We start from the raw sequence: 14,708 nt of genomic DNA on the forward strand, positions 1-14,708 counted from the left end.
CTTGTTTTTTGATGCTACTATAAATGGGATTGTTATCTTAATTTATTTTTCCAGTAGTTCATTGTTATTGCCTAGAAATGCGACTGATTTTTGAATGTTGAATTTGTATCTTCCAACTTCACTGAATCATTTATTAGTTCTAACGGTCTTTTTTTGTGTGTGAAGTCATTAGGGCTTTCTATATATAATATCATGCCATTTGCAAACAGAGACAGTTTTACTTCTTTTTGATTTGGATGCCTTTTTCTTCTTGTCTGATTGCTCTGACCAGGATTTCCAATACTATTATGTTGAATAGAAGTGGTTAGAGGAGACACCCTTCCTGATCTTAGAGGAAAAGCTTTCGGCCTTTTAGAGTTAAGTATGATGTTAGCTGTGGGTTTGTCACACATGGGTATGTTCTATATATGCCCAATTTATTGAGACTTTTTATTATGAAAGGATGTTAAATTTTGTCAAATATTTTTTGCATTTATTGAGATTATCATATAATTTTTATCCTTCATTTTTGTATCTCATTTATTGATATGTGTATGTTGAACCATCCTTGCATCCCAGGAATAAATCCCACTTGATCATGGTATATGATTCCATTAATGTACTGTTGAATTCAGTCTGCTAAAACTTTATTGAGTATTTTTGCATCTATATTCATCAGGGATGTTGGCCTCTAATTTTCTTGTAGTATCCTTGTCTGGCTTTGGTATCAGGGTAATATTGGCCTTATAAAATGAATTTGGAAGAATTCTCTATTTTTTGGAAGAGTTTGAAAAGGATTAATATTAATTCTTCTTTAAATGTTTGGTGTAACTTACCAGTGAAGCCACCTGGTCCTGGACTTTTTTTGTTGTTGGGAGGTTATTGATTACTGCTTCAACCTCCTTAGTCATGTTCAGATTTTCTACTTCTTCATGATTCAGTTTTGGTAAATTGCATGTTCCTAGGAATTTATCCATTTCTTCTAGGTTTTCTAATTTGTTGGTATATAATTGTTTATAGTAGTTTCTCGTGATCCTTAGTGTTTCTATATTATCAGTTGTAATGTCTCTTTTGAGTTTTTCTCTTAGTTTAGCTAAATGTTAATTTTGTTTCTTTTTCAAAAAAAAAACTGCTTAGTTTCATTGATCTTTTCTGTTATCCCTTTAGTCTCTATTTAGTCTCTTTCCTATATGTATCTATTTAGTCTCTTTTCTCTCTGATCTTTGTTATTTTCTTCCTCTTCTAACTTAGAGTTAGGTTGTTCTTCTTTTCCTAGTTCCTTCAAGTGTAAAGTTAAGTTGTTTGAGATTCTTCTTGCTTAATGTAGGTGTTTATCAATATAAACTTCCCTCCAGTTTTGCTGTATCCCATAAGTTTTGGTCTGTTGTTTTTCTGTTTTCATTTGTCTCAGGATAGTTTTGATTTCCCTTTTGATTACGTCTTTGACTCATGTTTTGTTTAGTAGTGTGTTGTTAATCTCCACATACTTGTACATTTTCTAGTTTTATTGTAATTGATTTCCAGTTTCATACCATAGTGGTCAGAAAAGATGCATGATATGATTTCAGTCTTCTTAAAGATATTAAGACTCTTTGTAGCCTAATATATGATCTTTCCTGGAGAATATTTCATGTGTACATGAGAAGAATGTGTATTCTGCTGCTGTTGGGTGGAATCTTCTGTATATGTCAATTAGGTCTATCTGGTCCAATATGTCATTTAAGTGCAATGTTTCCATATTGACTTTCTGTCTGGATGATCTATCTATTGTTGACAATGTACTGAAGTCCCCTGCTATTACTGTATTGCTATCTATGTCTCCCTTCAGATCTGTTAATGTTTGCTTTATATATTTAGGTGCTCTGATGTTGGGTGTATAAGTATTTATATTTGTTATATCTTCTTGATGAATTGACTCCTTTATTATTATATAATGACCTTTCTACTACTGGGAATTTTTAGCTTAAAGTCTACTTTGTTTCATACAAGTAGAGCAGCTACCCCTGCTTTCTTTTGATTTCCATTTGTATGGAATATATTTTCCATCCTTTCACTCTCAATCTGTGTGTGTCCTTAAAACTGAAGTGATTCTTTTATACACAATATTGGGTCTTGTTTGTTTGTTTGTTTTGTTTTTATCCATTCAGCTAGCCTATATTTGTCTAAACTTAGTCCATTTACAATTAAAGTAATTATTGATAGGTAAGGACTTACTAGTGCCGTTTTGTTCATTGTTTTCTGGCTGTTTATTCCTTTCTCTCCTTTACTCCTTTCTCTCTTTCTCTCTTCCTTTGTGATTAGATGATTTTATATAGCAGTATGCTTTGATTTCTTTCTCTTTCCCTTTTGTGTATCTGTTAGAGGCTTGTGCCTTGTGGATACCCTGAGGCCTACCTAAAACATCCAGAACCTGAATTAATTATATGGCTGGACAGTTAGATGAAAGAAGGATCTGGTGGGGACAGAAGATAACTTGCATCCAGTCCGATTAGTTGGAAAGAAACAGAAGTGAGGATCAGTCTTGCTACAAAGACAAGTAGGCATCCAAACCACCTCCGGATCCCCAGCACCATCCTTCACCACATACAGTTGTCTCTGAAAGGCAATTACTGCTGCTACTGGCAGCTTCCTTGGGAGAGAAAGGGAGGCCCTGGCCACCTCAACGTGAGAACTGATCCCACCACTAGGAAAATTATTACTATTATTACTAGGAAAATTGAAATTACTATTACTATCATTCAGACGGGTGGTGTTTCCCAAACTTGTACACCCTAAGCCTAAGAGTAGCACAATGATACAAGCAGACTAAAGGAAACTTGGTTTTCTTAAACAATACTAAATTATTACGACTAGCAGACAGTTTTAAAGGAGAATGAGAGATTATAATTAGATATTGAGCAGCCTGTGGTATGCTAATTGCTAAACGAGTGAGGTGTCACAGACATGTTTTCTCCCAAAGGTGTTTATTTTGTTAAAATATTTTTGGAAGAAAATTCGACAGAGGTTGATCCTACTGTTTATCTTTTATCTTTACAATTTCATGGATTTTTGTTAAGGTTTTTTCAGTGATACCATTTCCAGACTGAAGATGATTGTAAGATGTAAGTTACTAGCTTATTACACTGAATTACAGTTTCTAATTAGAAAATAGTGTCGTGTTTATTAAATATAACTATGCCTAGCAGGCATTTTTACTAGCAGTGACGAAGTCCACAGAGTATTGAGACTCCTTTCTTAGTCTACCACTCATTGTACCAAGATTCCTTGAAATAAGGGATCTACCTACATTTTTTTTCTGTTTACTTTTAGTAAAACCTTGATTGATCTGAACCTAGACTATGGTTAATTTAATTTAGAACTGCTCCTGTGTTTTAATCCATGTTACTGATGATTTTTGGTAATAATTTTATATGAGGAGAGACAAATGGTTGAGCCTTTTTCAGACTGAAGTTCTCTTCAATACATTTGGGTCATTTTAAATGTGACTTCTCATTGATATCTTAGAGGTATAAAGCATTGGAAATTTGATAAATGATACTATTTCCCAGGTTACACCTAAAAATGTTTTCTTCTAACCAAGACCCTCCTAGAAGTTTATTTATTTTTGAAAGAGAGAGACAGACAGAGCAAGGGGGGAGGGGCAGAGAGAGAGAATCCCAAGCAGGCTCCACATTGCCAGCACAGAGCCCAATGTGGGGCTCGAACTCAAAAACCGTGAGATCATGACCTGAGCCAAAACCAATAGCTGGACACTTAACTGACTGAGCCCCCCAGGCATTCCCGCTCATAGAAGTTTTGTCTAATCATCTGCTTCTTCTGGATGGGTAGATAGATGGATAGAGAAAATTCTTACTTAAAGCAAATTAGTATTCTGATTGTTATTTTCCAATTAATCAAAGTTTTGAAACTTGCACTATAGTTAGAAATTGATATTGCGGCTTTATATCTGTGTTATTCTTCAGACTACGTTTTCCACACGTTACTCTGTAAGAAACATTCCTGGTCACTCATGAAAAGCAACGAGCCCCAAATCCCTCAGAATTACTAAAGAATTCTTCATGGAGAATTTTAAGTGGAGAACATTAAAAACAAAACGGCATACGGAAATTGTCATGGTTCTAGATCTAGGTGTGACTAGTTTGGCATTTTTGTTGTTTTTGTTTTATTCTTCGTGTCACTCACATAAGAATTTTTTAATGCATTTTCTCCCCTGCACCATATGCATCTAGAATCCTTCACATGTAAACTGAAAATAGAAGATGTCCAGGTACCAGGCCCTTAATCGCCCTTTCCCATGCAGAAATCTCATTACTTCTGGATGGGCCCTGCCTGCTTGCAGAGCCCCGCGCACCTTCGCCTACCATCCACTTGCATTGCTGAAGCCTCTTTTACACTCTCACCTGTTTGCAGAGTAGCACGTTAAGGCTGACTGGCAGGGAAAATACGTCCCTGTAGGCTTGCCTCAGACATCTTGCTTCTGCCTACGGTGGTACATTTTCAGATGAACTCATTGTTAAAGAACTCTAGTCACAGATTTTTTTCTGACATAAAACTCAAAGTTTCAGAATTGGAAAACCACGAACACTGTCATAATTCTCATGGAAAGGCATTTGTGAAGTGAAAGATCTGTAATAAGCAACGGGATGCCATTTTGTGATTTTCCTTCCCCCTGGAAAGTTTCATGAAAGGTTCATTAAATATATAATTTCAAGAATATCTCTTTAGTTTCCGAGACAATTCTCCTAAAGATACTTTTTAAACATTACTTATTCTAATAAGCTGTTGTTAAATTTTAGGGACATCCCTGTGGATTTCAAGTACATAGCAGAGCCCAGTATGCACTCGATGCCTGCAGTGACTTTGTCTCCAAATGGTGAGTTAGTAGGTAGAATGTGGTTTTAATGTGTTTTATGAGCCTCTAAGACAAAGTGTGATTTCTGTCTTCAGAAGAACTTTGGCCATTCCCTCCTAGGGCAAGTCTATCACAGGGTCGTACTTGTATAAGGAAACGTTTTCAAAATTGGAAATAATTACTGGTTTTCATAAGTGAGTCACCTCACCCATTCTCTTGTTTTTTTATACATAAATAAATAAGCAAGCAAGCCAACAAACTGAATTCTAGCTAACACTGAGCATCTTAAGGATTTCTATCTGAGGATCGGGTTTTGTTTTTTTTTTTTTTTGAGAATTCTCCTTCCGACAGAACCATGTTCAGTCATTTAGTGATTTACTGTGAGTTCTTTCTCTTTCAAGGGATAGAAAATTTTGATCTGGTTCCCCATAATAAAAATACTTTCGCAATTTACCATAAAAGATTTTCTCAGGCAAAATAAAAAAGATAAATCCGTCTAATACTATTTTCTATTCAATAATGCATTGCCTTTTAAGTCTAAGGTAATTTGCACTACAGAGATACTGTGACAGTTTACTGATATAATTATAGCTCTCCATGAGGGTATTAAAGTAGAGGATCTGATGTTTGGGCAACACTCATCAAATCACTGTTAACTCACATAGCTCCTGTGAATGTAGAGCAAGGAAGAAGAAAGAGGCAAGAAACAGTTTGTGCTTCCATCAAGGAGTCTGCCACAGGCAAATCAGTGATCACTGCTGTCAAATGCCCTATGATTTTTATGAGAAGAGCAACCTAACTGGGTTCTGCTTTGATAATCATATTGTATACTTGTCACATTTGTCACCCTGTGTCTACATTTTATGTATGCATTTTTAAACTATCCATCACAGATATCGTGCCCTGAACAAGGCTATTTACCCTCTCAGACTGAATATTGTTAAGAGCATTTCCTTAGTTAATAATGTCTGCAAGTTCCCTAGGATGCAAAAAGATAGGCTCTCGAGGCTTTGGTGAGTCTTGGGTAGATAAAAGCAACTTGGCCTTTCAATACAGTTTCTATAATTGTTTAGGGATACATCTTTTTTGAATAGTTTTATTTAATAATCCTAGGTTTTCTCACCAAGAGGTAATCTTTCCTTTTTCCGTAATTAACATAGGTAAATCTCTTTTCCTCCATGGTTCTGTTGGACTTAGTCCAAGTTAATTTTATTTAATAAAATTTTACTTGAGTTCTGTTAACGCTAAACTCAGAATTTCTGTATATCCTTATATAGGCAAAAAAAAAAGCTTTTATATGGAGAGTACTTAATGATATGGGATTATATGCACAAAATCCATTACTTTATGCATAAATCCCTCTTGTCAGCAACACATTGGTAATACCTTACAGACAGTAAATTCATTTTCCTATTGTTGTAAAGTGGTTGGTAACAAGAGAATATTAATGTCTGAACATATTTAAAATAAAGTCTTTTTAGAATTTTTGGTCTTGCTCTAAAATGTCCCATTTCTTGAATTCACAGGGAAATGGCTAGCGTGCCAATCGATGGACAACCAAATCTTAATTTTTGGAGCACAGAATAGATTTAGATTAAATAAGAAAAAAATTTTTAAGGGCCATATGGTAGCAGGTTATGCTTGTCAGGTGGACTTTTCGCCAGACATGAGGTAAGTTTAAATCTCCTATATTCTCATATTCAAATAATGATGATATGACCTACCTTGTACAAGTAATAACACTTTAAAGATCACTCCCACATATGTAATTGTATGAGAACTGTGCAGATTGTCACAATGCCTGCTGGAAAGGCAAGAGCAAGTTATGAAAACTACATTTGGCTTTTTTAAGTTCTGTACTGTATCTCCTTATACTGCTTGGTCCTGTGCCTTTAACCACATCATAGATGCCTATCTATACAGGCAGTGCCTTCTTGTCTCCCTGCTTTTCTAACAAGGCTAGCCAGACTGTGATTGCTCTACTGCTGTAGATCGCTCTACAGCAGAATTAATTCTGTATCACAGTGTTGACATGAACAACATCACGGCAGCCTTTGTGTTGAGACCTCACATCCAGCTCTTGGCTCTTTCTAGGCCGCACTGGATTTGCGGAGCCCAGGTGGAGCCTTTCTCTGAGTTAAACTCTGCACTCATTCCCCTATTCTCAGCTAAAATATATAGGTACAAGTAATTCTGAAGTCTCTGTAACCTTGTATGTTTAGGCTAGGAATTGACCCCTCTGAGTCAGTCTTAAACATTTTCAAAAGACGTTGAAGCCAGAAAATAACTATGAAGGTGGTCGAGTCTGACTCTGGGAGAACCGGTGTTCGCTGGCTCTGTGTGAAGCTCGTTTCCCTGCACTGTTTCTGTCTAGAGAGTGATTTAATACTCCATTTATTGTGGCCCCTGGGTTTCCATAGTTAATAAATTTCCAAGTGAATGAATTTTTAATTTATTAAATAACTTCCAAGTTAATAAATTTTGACTCATAGATTGGTAGCTCAATGGGGAGATTTTTTAAGTAGAAGTTTAAATTATAGACTACTTTATACTCTACCGTGTTATTCTGAGTATTGTATATTCATATTGACTTTTTTTTTTTTTAATGTTACAGGGAAAAAGATGAACTCTTTCTCTGTTCCTTATCCACTTTAAGGTGTTTCAATAATTTGAACTTATTTTCCTTCCCATTCTAGCTATGTGATTTCAGGAGATGGAAATGGAAAATTGAATATCTGGGACTGGAAGACCACAAAACTCTACAGTCGATTTAAAGCTCATGATAAGGTGTGCATAGGTGCAGTGTGGCATCCTCATGAAACATCTAAAGTCATCACATGTGGTTGGGATGGTCTCATTAAATTGTGGGATTAATGAGATTAATCCTTATCTAGGGTCATTTTTGATCCAATATCATATTTAACTGTATTTAATTATTAAATGTGTTGGATGACAACTTGATTTACAAATTATGATTTCCTTACATGGCCTTATGAAGTTGACCCATTGTTTAAAAAAAAACGTTTCTTGTAAATTTGTCTCCTATAATTTCATTGGCAATTTCATTTAGTTCTTTATAGATGTTATTTATACAGAGAATGACCACTGACTTTCCATTTGGTGAGGGTTATTGTTGGCAGGCAGTTGGGGTTTACCCCCTCGATATACTGAAAGGATCTCTCTCGAGTTGAGGAAGAATCCCTGGTGGATTTGGGGTTTTAAAGGAGGTAATATGACAAATAATTCTGAAAGGCACCATATGTTTACCTCTTTGACAAAAAGAGAAGTAAGGAACAGGGATGATATAATTTAATGTGAATGTGTAAGAAGGATAAAACCACCCACAATTACCGTTCCCATTATTTTTGGTGGGTCAAGTTCAAATCTTTTGGATTCAGGAGTTCTGCTATTTTTTATGATATATATTGTATGTTTACTTGTAAGCCAGCAATCTTCTCTAACTGCAGATATTCCTCTAATTATTAAACGATGGAAAATAAACAGTCCAGAGTTCTTTCCTTGGCTTTCTTCCTGATCAGTACAGATCAGTACAGATAGGACTATATGTATAATCAGAGAATTATGTTATTTTTGAAGGTGACACTCAAGAGGATGAGTGAAGACTTTGAATTTTATTTGTATTTACTGTCTGTAAGGACCTGGCTACTCTTTCAGAAATCAGGGTCTCCTAGGTCATTGATTCATAGATGTTACTACTGAAATACTCCTCATAGGAGACAGGGTATGAGATCATCGTCCAAAATGTCACCTTGTCATTTCTTTGAAGTTGTATGTTTTATCTTCAAAATTATTCTGATTTTGCTCGTGGATATAGTCAACAGAACTTTTTAGATCAGAAAAATGTTTAACTTCTTTCCACATCTTTGAGTAAAATTGATACTCCAAGAAGTTGGCTAAGGTTCCCCAGTTTGAGAAGCAATAACTGTGGTTGGTTGGTTTAAAAAAAAAAACTTTTAAGTTTCAAATTGTGGAATCAAGATAGCCTCTCGAATACAGTAGCTAATAGCCCTTTGGGTGACAAGCCATTTCTTCTGGTTTAGTACAAATCTCTATAATATATTTGAATGTACTTTGAAATATTTCAGTACCATGCTTACAAAGATTGGTTCATCGTGGCTCAGAGTGCCGACGTGGAGACCAAAATCATGTTGAATGTTGATATCCTAAGGGCATTAGCTCGGAGTCCTGGGCTATCAATAGCAATTCATGCTCCTTGTGCTTAGAACTTCCATTTTTAAAAATTAATTTCTAAAAAGGCCTGGTATTGATGACCTGGTACTAGAGCCACACATAAATAAATCCCAAAGAAGAAAATGGAAAAAGAGAATAAAAATGGTAGACATGTTATTTTTGGACACACAGACACTCAAAGAAATAAGAATACACTGCCTGGCTGCTACACTGCCTTTCTGTATCTGCCAGGAAGGGTGGCTGCCATTTCCTGAAGAGGAAGCAATTCACACAGGACCTTTTCTTCAGTCCCAAGCCACTGGTTTTAACAAATGTGAATTACTGAAATGTGATGGGACAAAAAGAATTAATCCATACATTTAAACTTTGATCTTGTTCAGCATCAGTATTGTGTATGTTACAAATCATAATTTCTAAATCTGGGTTTATTTTATTGTGTTTTTGACTGTTTCTAAACTAAGTAACTGTATATAAAAGTTGTCTCTTTTTTAAAAAGATCGTATTTTTAAATAAAGCATTTTTGTAGAAAGTGTTATCAAAATTTTCATTCTTAGTTTTAAGTGTTAACTCTGTTGAGAGACAACAGATTAAAACCATTTGCAGATTTTCATGGGTCATTTTTATCTTATGGGGAGAAATGGTGCTTTAGAGGTGGGGATGGTATTTTAATATGGAACATTAGTGGGTTTATTCTAGTTACGTAACAAAAATACAGGGCAGCACGCTGAGAGCACACAGATTAAGTTTAACGCCTTCCATATTTATACACCTAGTGGTGACACTGAGTCATGACTGTACCTATTTCAGAGTACACAAATGAGTACGGCTCTTGCCCAGCTTCAAAAAGCCTCAAGACCATCCATATGGTCGCTGAAATTAAGTGGTTACCTTCTGGCCCCTTTTCCTCACTGCAACCTTTTTATCACACCCAGGACAGATTTCCTTCCTAAAGGTTGGAATGAAAGTGATGCTATACTGAAAGTTTTAATCAAATGAACATTTAAGTATTGAAGCACAAGCTGGGAATGTTTTGCCCTAAGGAGACACTCTGAAGATAAAGGACAGGGAATAGTGTCAAACAGGCGCTTCCCTAGGTAAAAAAGTATAGTGATTCTTGACGATGCACTGTGAGGGTGCCTGATGTCCTTAGCACGTTTATAAATTACCAGGAGGAAAACAAGAACAGTGAAATCTTAAACCCTTGGATGATAGCCATAAGGACTGCCACACTTCGTGGGTTACGGAGGCTCTCCTTGGAAAAAAGTGTTTCTCAGAGCGGACTGAGGACCAGCTGTATCAGATTCACGTGGAGATGGTGTTGCTCACCGAGATACAGAAAAGAAAATGGAGGTTCGTTGGAGGAGCCAGTGAACATATATATTTCTGTGTTCATTCATATATTCATATTTTTGTATATATATATATATATATATATATATATATCCTTCACTGGATCAAATTCAGCACTTGTAGTAAGGTCCGCAGTTGATAGGCAGGTACACTGAGGATGAGAAACACTGATGTAGAGTCTATCTTGAGCCTCATTTCAGAAACATGTAAACTCAAGACAAATTTTGCTAACCAAAAACAAATACATGTGTGTGCATGCGTGTTTGTGTATATATGCATGTGTGTTATTCTATGTATAGATATACATTATCTGTATTTCTATGTGTACTTTCCATGTTCATAATCACTATAATAATTGTAGGAACCACTTTCTCAACCTAAACACCACAATTTTATCTGGAACTTAAGGGAAGTCACAACTTGCAGCCAGAGTCCTTAGAGTGGCTTTATTTTTAGTGACAAAGAAAGATAATTCCTTTGCTGGTACAGCTTCCTGTAACTGCAGTCACAAAGTTCAGATGAATTTTTTTTTAGCTCTCCACAACCTACTCTCCACCCTTCAGCATTTGAGATCTGAGGGACTAACTCAAATCTCAAGCATATTTTAAGTACATGTCCCAGTATCATGCTGTTGAATAGAAAAATGTGAGCTGTGTAATTTTTTTTCATGTGTCATTTTTAACTTTCTCCCATCCAAGTACTAACCAGGCCCGACCCTGCTTAGCTTCTGAGATCAGACGAGATTGGGCGCGTTCAGGGTGGTATGGCCGTAGACTTTAACTTTCTAAGGTAATGGTCACATTTAAAAAAAAAAATAACAAAAAAAAAAACAAAAAAAAAAAACCCAGGGGTGAGGCACCTGGGTGGCTCAGTCGGTTAAGCATCCGACTTCGGCTCAGGTCATGATCTCACAGTTTGTGAGTTCAAGCCCCATGCCAGGCTGTGTGCTGACAGCTCAGAGCCTGGAGCCTGCTTTGGGTTCTGTCTCCTCTCTCTGCCCCTCTCCACTTGTGCTCTCTCAAAAATAAATAAATGTAAAAAAAAAAAAAAAAAAAAAGGTTAAAAAAAAGCCCAGGGGATGTTAATTTTAATATTTTAGTTAAGATAACATATCCAAGGTATTACTTCAACATTCAATTATTTTTTAACTATTTACTTTTCTCATACTAAGTCTTTGAAATCTGGTGTATATTTTATACTTAACAGCACATCTCCATTCAGACCCTAAACATCCATGCAATATTCTACCTCTTTTATACCAAGTCAATTTACATGCCCAAGTTGTTGCAAAGAGAGTCTTCTAATAACTGAATCAGGTATAAGTTTTTAAATTTAAGTTAATTAAAAGTAAATGCAATGTAAAACTCAGTTCCTCAGTCACATTAGCCACATTCTAAGTGCTCAATAGCAAAATGTGACTAATGGCTGCCATACTGCACGTACAGGCCTAGCAGCACGTTATACGTGGTTCAAATGTTCAACTTTACTGCTTCATCTTCTAAGGTTCAAACTATCCAAAAAATGTTAAGAACGTGCATGTTTATACTTTTCTGTACTACATTTTGGGCAGTTTCCTCCAGTTCACCTGGAGGTCTCTTCACCTGTGTCTAATCTGCCACTTAATCCGTTAAATGTATTCCAATGACTTTCCCTTGATGGACGGTCTATTTGTACAGTCTTTTACGCCTTTAATCATTTTCAACAATTTATATTTTCTTTAAGATTTGCTATGTCAAGTTCTTAGGCTGAAAATCCCAGTGTTTATTGTGTCTGTCAACTCTACCTCATGGTGGGCCATTTCTTTGTCACTTGTAACTTTGTGTTAGGAATGCATCTCCTGTGGGTCTTGTTTTGTTTTTCATTTTGTTTTTTAAGAAAGCCTTTGTAGTCTGAGTTAAAGCAGTCCCTTTGCAGTGGTGTTACATTTGCTTCTGCCATCTACCCTCACCCTCACTCCCTCAGTTTTTTACCTCAGTTTCTCACCTTATGGTTTTCCTCACCATGAGATTAATATAAATTCAATTCCTTAAAATGGCCAAGGGTTTCAAATTCTCATGGGAAACTTTGATTTCCTCCTAGAGCTACGGCAAGGATAAAGCTTTCTTGTGGTGTGGGGTGGGGGTGAGAGGGGTGGGTTTTTTAGGACTCTTCCTTTGAGGCTGTCGCCCTCCAACGGGCCCACTGCTGCAGGTGTATCCGGGCCAATCCTTTCCCCCAACACAGCCTTATATCCAGTGCTGTAGGCCTCTAGCATCACTGATACACTCAACTCCTAGCACTAATGCAGGAGGTACAGGTTCCTGCTCTGTCAGGGTCCAGGCTCCCTCTGAGCTTCGTGTGTCTGAAGATTTTTCTTTCTCAGGAATTCATCCATACATATAAAGGTATATGTCTATACATTTGTGTTGTGTGTGTACAAAAGGTAACACGTTCACACATGTACACACAAAAGGATCACCATAGATATATACACTTAACCTAGTATCTTCAGATATTGCCACTTTTTTAGGACATTCTCGAAACAAAAGGATAAACCAGTGCAGTCTGAGACCTGGTTTTTAGAACCAGGTGAGTTTAAGTGTGTTATCCAAAAAGGTACTTTGCCTAAGGGGACTTCATTTGATTGGAGAGCCATCAGAACAGAGTCCCCTATTATCTGGGCCTTTTTTTTTTTTTTATGTTTATTTATTTTGAGGGAGAGAGACAGAGTGCGAGCAGGGGAGGGGTAGAGAGAGAGGGAGACAGAGTCCCAAGAAGGCTCCAGACTCTGAGCTGTCAGCACAGAGCCTGACGCGGAGCTGGAATTCACCAACCATGAAATCACAACCTGAGCCGAAGTCGGACACTTAACCGACTGAGCCACCCAGGTGCCCCGGCCTTTTCTTCTGAATAAGCACATCATTTGGATCCTTGTGAATTTATCCCAAGGCTTCCCTGTATAGCACACAAATCAAGAAATTATCCTACCACTGTCTAAGCCTTCTCTAATCACAAAAACCTTAGAATAACGAGATCATCAAGGTAGGAGAAACCTTAGAAATCAAATATTCCAACCTAACATAAGAAAACAGGCCAATAAAGGTGATGATTTGTTTAATACCACATAGCTAGTTACCCACAGCATCAAAATCTGTCTCCCTTCATCCTACTATTCTGCCACCTTTACATAATGCAACTTTGTGTATTTTTTAAATCTCAGATTTGCAGCACAATCTTTGTGGCTTCCAGCTTGCTCTCTCCGAGGTAATTTAAAAGAAACAGTTAACCAGATTATGTGTGTTTCATTCTTCAGTTAAACAGAACCTAGCTAAAGACGTTCTCTTGGCCTCTTCCATTAGAGTCGGGCCCCCATCACTTTCTCACAACTGTGCCCACAGCAACATTGCTAGTTTTACAAAGCATCGGTTTTAATGAGAACTAGCATTTTTCCATATAGTGCTAAACACGAAGTATGGCACTAGCTTGCTTGATTTATTTTCCTTAAGGACAGAAATATAATTATTTAAAGAATTTCAATAAGATCTAAATGTAGGCAGTTGAATACGTTGAATCTTTGGGTTCCGATTTCATGTGATAAGTAACTACAAATACCTCTCTCAATCAGAAAAAGACTTTTTTACATAGGGTTAAGTGTATTTATGAACTCACAAAGAATCAGCAATTGGCTAATACAAAAAGAATTACATTATTGCTTAAAAGGCAAAAACATAAACTTACCTCTAGCAGAAGCGAACAAGTATATTAATTGAGCTGGGAGGTACTATTGTCAAGTAAAATAATCTGTTTTAATGAGGGCTTCATTTTTAATCTGACAAAATATGATGATGAGGGGGGTTCCCCAGTATGAATCCAAGCTTTGCAAAATCCAAACATGTAATACTGCAGAAATACAAACCTTGTACCATTTTTACTATACCTAAAATCATATAGCCAAGGCAGAAATGGCTTACACAAATAGCTAATCGGACTAAACACTGTAAATTCATGAGTTTGCAGTTACTTTTGTTCTACCCTGATGTAAACGTTAGTGGACTGTCAGTCAACTCCTAACAGATGTTCAACAAACAACTTCTCCCTGGCTGCCTTCATGTGAACATACCAAATAGTTACAAATGTTTATATCATAACCTGTGATCGCTGCATCAAATACAATCACTCTAAGAGAAAAGGGAAATTCTTTTTTCTTTGACTTTAATTTCAACTTGTGGCACAGCTTGTGCTAAAAGGGGACCTCTGAATCTCTGACACACTATGTCCTTCACCTAAAAAATAACAGATTTGTCATCATTTGAAGACCCATCTATGAGCATTGCTC

At 36.6% G+C, this 14,708-nt stretch overlaps 1 protein-coding gene across 2 annotated transcripts in view; it reads left to right on the forward strand.

Annotated features, from left to right (window-relative positions):
- Nucleotides 1–9,534, forward strand: part of CDC40 (cell division cycle 40) — a 60,499-nt gene extending 50,965 nt beyond the window's left edge. The window contains exons 14-16 of one of the 2 annotated variants that reach the window (XM_042939568.1): nucleotides 4,776–4,852; nucleotides 6,358–6,502; nucleotides 7,528–9,533. In XM_042939568.1, coding sequence (XP_042795502.1) covers nucleotides 4,776–4,852; nucleotides 6,358–6,502; nucleotides 7,528–7,705 — 400 coding nt within the window. In that variant the 3' untranslated portion in view covers nucleotides 7,706–9,533. Of the gene's footprint in view, nucleotides 1–4,775; nucleotides 4,853–6,357; nucleotides 6,503–7,527 lie in introns of both variants that reach the window. The other variant, XM_042939569.1, reaches the window with a different exon arrangement.
- Nucleotides 9,535–14,708: the final 5,174 nt, after the last annotated feature.

The sequence above is a fragment of the Panthera leo genome, chromosome B2, assembly GCF_018350215.1.
Source record: "Panthera leo isolate Ple1 chromosome B2, P.leo_Ple1_pat1.1, whole genome shotgun sequence".
NCBI lineage: Eukaryota > Metazoa > Chordata > Mammalia > Carnivora > Felidae > Panthera > Panthera leo.